We start from the raw sequence: 4496 nt of genomic DNA, 5'->3' as shown, positions 1-4496 counted from the left end.
ACGTGTCACTTACCCCCATGGAGTCTAGGAATCCGTTCTCCCCTTGGTTCTGCGGTTGTGAGTTTTCTCTGCTTGTGGGGCGGGGGGGCCGGGCTTCCCCAGTGGGGCTCGGGGTATCCCGCAGCCATTCCCGGAAGTTCTGGGCTAACCATGTCGGCACTTCGCTGTGAGGGTCCCAGGAGTGCTGGGATCCCCGGGGCCATCCCAGTCGTGATGTGGGTGGGGGGCTTCCAGGAGCCCAGAGGTGCTGGGGATTGAATCCAGGTCAGCACCCACCTGGGTCCTGACCCCGGCCGGGCCTTCTCTCCTGGCTCTCAGTTTCCTTCCTGTTCTGCAGCGTTCTTGACTTAACTCCAGACACTTCCAAAGCTTTCGACAGACTGTTTGTGACCCCCCATAATTCAGCTCCTTCACTTGGAACTCCACTTAGCTTCAAGCACGGAAGGAATTCTGGAGTTGGGAGGTCCCTGAGGGGTGTCGCCGTGGCCCATGCCCCCCCTCCCCGCCACCCTCCCTGAACCCATGTGGTATGAGTGGCAGGTGCGGGGCAGAGAACAGCGAGAAATGATCTCACATGCGCTCCTCACTCGGCCGAGGCTCCCAGCCCCAGGAAGCCGGCCCATTCCCGCCAGCAGGAAAACAGCTTCCCGATGCTGGGAACACGGTGTTTGGACACGGGGGTGGGGGGGCGCAGAAGCCCAGGAACCACGCGGGGCTCGTTCCATTGCTTCTGTTAGGCTGGTCCCGGCAGAAGGCACCTCTGGGCAGGTCCAACAGAGAATGTGGCTCGACTCACTCTCTAATGGAACGGTCTTGCCACTTCTAGAAGCTAAACTGGCTGTCTCTGTCGGGGCTGCTAGCCCCGTGTCCCGTCCAAACTGCCCGGACGACACCACATCTGGAGCTGGGCCGGGGAGATGGCTCAAGGACACGTGCGGCCCCCACTGCTGCTGGGGCGACGCTGCTGTCTTCCAGCACAGAACCATCTGGTCTGGCTTGCTGGTGTGGCTGGGAGTGACCCCAGGGCCCCCGGAGCCCTGTTTAAGAGCCCTCCCCCCTCAAACAAAGAACTACAGTCACAAGACTGTAGACCCAGGGCTCATGTATGTATTGGGGGTGGGGGTGGGGTCCAGCCATGGAAACACGGAAGCTTCTCGAGTGAATCGGATGGGCTCCCCGTATCCTCAGGGGGTCTCTGTGGGTCTGCTCGCCCCTGCGGGGAACTGGCTTCTGCTCGTGAAAGTTAGAGAAGTTTGCTTTCTTTTGGGTGATGCACATCGGTGATGCTCACGCTTGCTTACTCCTGGCTCTGCACCCAGGAATGACTCCTGGGCGTGTCAGGGGGACCCTGTGGGATGTCAGGGATCGAACCTGGGGTGGCTGAGTGCAAGGCAAGCGCCCTCCCCGCCTCAGCCCCCGGTAAGTTATTTCCGTCCTAATGAAAACACATCAGCAGGTCTCTGATCTTCTCGTGTGTGCAGAGTTGCTTTCCAAGCGGATTCTAATCCAGCTCTCTGGCTGCTCTTGAGAGGTGTTACGTGTGCTCAGGGTTCAGCTCCTTCTCCGAGGCTTTATAGCCCTTTCCCGGACTCCCGGACGGGGTCTTTCCAAGGGACTGGAAGCAGCTCTCGAGGGCAACAGGTCCCAGCCAGGAGCCACTGACCTCTCCATGGCGTCCCCAGACTTTGTCTTTTTTTTTTTTTTTTTTGGCTTTTTGGGTCACACCCAGCAGTGCTCAGGGGTTACTCCTGGCTCTGTGCTCAGGAATTAGTCCTGGCAGTGCTCAGGGGGAACTATATGGGATGCTGGGGATCGAATCTGGGTTGGCTGCGCACAAGGCAAACATCCTACCCAATGTGCTATCACTCCTCTCCCCCTTTCCCCCTCTAGCCTTAGTCGAGGTCACTGTCACCCGGGAAGGTCTGTTAGTGTTGAGATTGGAGGTTCGGCTCGGCCGCGCCCCTTAAAGATATTGTGCCGTATTCAGTGTGTCTACTTGGTAAAGGAGCCGGGAACACATTTCGGTCACAGAACCACCTCTGACGCCTTCCCTCCATCTGGTTACGGACACTATGGCTTGCCTTGGCTAAAATCATTTAGCTGTTCTTCATGCAAGTTCCCACGCCCCCGCCCATGAAATGGGGTTTTTCTTTCAAACTGCTCATATTCAGGGCATGTTCTTAGCATTAAAAAAAAAACACTTCGGTGCTAGGTTACTTTTCTTTTTTTTGGGGGGGGGGGTGGTTGGTCACACTCGGCGATGCTCAGGGGTTACTCTTGGCTATGCACTCAGGAATCACTACTGGCAGTGCTTGGGGACCACATGGGATGCTGGGAATTGAACCCGGGTCGGCTGCGTGCAAGGCAAACGCCCTACCTGTTGTACTATCACTCCAGCCCGGTCATTTTTAAGGGCACTTTCTTTTGGGGGGGGAGGGCACGGGGTCACACCCGGCAATGCACAGGGTGACTCCTGGCTCTGCACTCAGGAATGAGTCCTGGAAGTGCTCGGGGGACCATATGGGATGCTGGGAATCGAACCCGGGTCAGCCGCAAGGCAAATGCCCTACCTGCTGTGCTATCACTCCAGCCCCTAAGGGCACTTTCTGAATTGATCCTTGGGCCTTTCTCCAGGGACTCTTGTGCTTCTCCCCCCACCCCCCGCCCTCTCCCTACCACAAAGAATGATTCAAAAGCTCATGTTCAATTCCAGGGAGTTTGAGTTTTCAGTCACTTCTGTCCAGCTGTCCACAAGTACTTGCCCTCGGAACGACACTTGCTTCAGTTAATAGTGGCCAGGACTTGGGCAGCTGTCACCCCAACAACAGACCAAGTCGCCCCCCCTTTGAGGTGGGAGATCGCCAAGCCCTACCCAACACCATCCCCTGTACCAGAAAGACAACCCAAACGGCAATGAATATTTTTATTAAAAAAAAAAATTAACTCACCACTTGGTAAGGGGGACACCCGCCATTTGTGACAAAGGAAATAAATGTCCTGGGATTAGAAAGACAAGAACATAAAGACCTTTAGTTCTCCGGGACCAGTGTTAGAGGGCTCCGAGAACCCTCAGAAATGAGGCAGAGATGAGAGATGAAATGTTTCAACCTGTGTTAAAAAATAATAATAATAATATATATATATATGTATAAAGAAACCCAGCGGGGAAGCAGAGGCGGCCCTGGGAGGCAGCTGCTCAGCATAGAATTCATCACTTTTTCTTGGAGGGCCTCAGACACGAAGCACCACTCTAAAAGCGGACCAGGAGAGTGTTCTATGAAAAAACGTCTCTCTTCTTCAGGCCACAGGACAGAATCCATAAACACGGAGCGATGCCCCCACCCCCACCCCTGCCCTTGCTCTATCCTCAGTAATGTTAAAAAAAAAAAAGTCAGTTAAATCTTAAAAAGGTCCTTTTCTTCTGTATAATACAGCATCATTGAAATTTTTTATTAAAAAAAAAAAATGACCAGGCCCATGTTAGGCTGAAAAGGGAGCCCTTCCTTAGTGGAAGAGGCCAGGCTTCCGCCTGACTGATCCCCAATGCTTGATTGATCCCTAACGGGACATTTCTTGACGAGCAGATGCTTGATGGCCAGACATAGGCGCGCTTCCAGCTATGGAGAACCCCAGGAGGCCGAGTGGGACCCGTCGCCACGCCGGTGGGGGCCAGGGCTGTTGTGGCCTCCCGTGGTCCAGGTGCAGGGACAGTGGTCATGCCAGGGAGCGGAGCCTCGTGACCAGGGACATAATGCCCTGCTCGCTCGGTCTGTCTCAGAAGTCTCCACCGTGGAAGCTTTTCATACTTAAAAGGGTCGGTCGAGCCGGGGGCGGCCGCGGCCAGCAGGAGCCCCCGCAGACGGTGACGTGTGCGCCTGGCAGAAGGAGCCCCCCCGGCTCATTTCCTTTGGCTCTGAGAAAGTCGAGGCTCCGCCGGGCCGAGGCTCCCCGATCCTGGCGCTCCCTTCTGGACAGACGGACGGACGCGCCCTGTCACAGAGGTGCTGCGTGGACAAAGACGTGGACGAAGCAGGATTGTCGCCGAGACCCATCTGGACAGCAGAGTCTTCCCGGGGTCCGTGTCTCCTAACTGGCACCTTTCTTCTCCCACTCCTGGGCAGCGTCCGGACAGCCCCGCCCCCAGGAAGAGAGCGTTAATCGGCCTCCGCGCACCCTCCGTCCGCACAGACAGAAGGCAGCCAGCGAGCGGGTTTAAGGCAAGGAGTGCCGGACCCAGGGGACAGAGCCCAGGGTTGAGCCGGGGCAGGAGCTGGAGATGAGGGGCCAGGCGCCATCCCGCCCGGCACAAAAGCATCACTGGTGCAGGTCCCCCCAATCTCTGCAGCAGGGGCCTGGGGGAGCTACAAGGAGCAGAGTGTGCCAGGAACAGGGAGACAGGAACACACACACACACACACACACACACACACACACACACACAAGCACACAAACTCTCCCCCTCCCTCCTTCCCTCTTCTCTCCCTCTCCCTCCCTCC

The 4496-nt window shown here is 56.5% G+C and overlaps 1 protein-coding gene across 3 annotated transcripts in view; it reads right to left on the bottom strand.

Moving 5' to 3' along the window:
* Positions 1-3457: 3457 nt before the first annotated feature.
* AFAP1L2 (actin filament associated protein 1 like 2) overlaps positions 3458-4496 on the bottom strand; it is a 95830-nt gene continuing 94791 nt past the window's right edge. For 2 of the 3 annotated variants that reach the window (XM_055118889.1, XM_055118890.1), the window contains one exon: positions 3867-4113. In XM_055118889.1, the coding sequence (XP_054974864.1) occupies positions 4087-4113 (27 nt within the window). In that variant the 3' untranslated portion in view covers positions 3867-4086. Of the gene's footprint in view, positions 4114-4496 lie in introns of all 3 variants that reach the window. The other variant, XM_055118888.1, reaches the window with a different exon arrangement.

Source organism: Sorex araneus, chromosome 11 (genome assembly GCF_027595985.1).
Source record: "Sorex araneus isolate mSorAra2 chromosome 11, mSorAra2.pri, whole genome shotgun sequence".
Lineage (NCBI taxonomy): Eukaryota > Metazoa > Chordata > Mammalia > Eulipotyphla > Soricidae > Sorex > Sorex araneus.
Note: the sequence above shows the minus strand (reverse complement) of the source record. Positions and strands in the feature narration are given on the sequence as shown.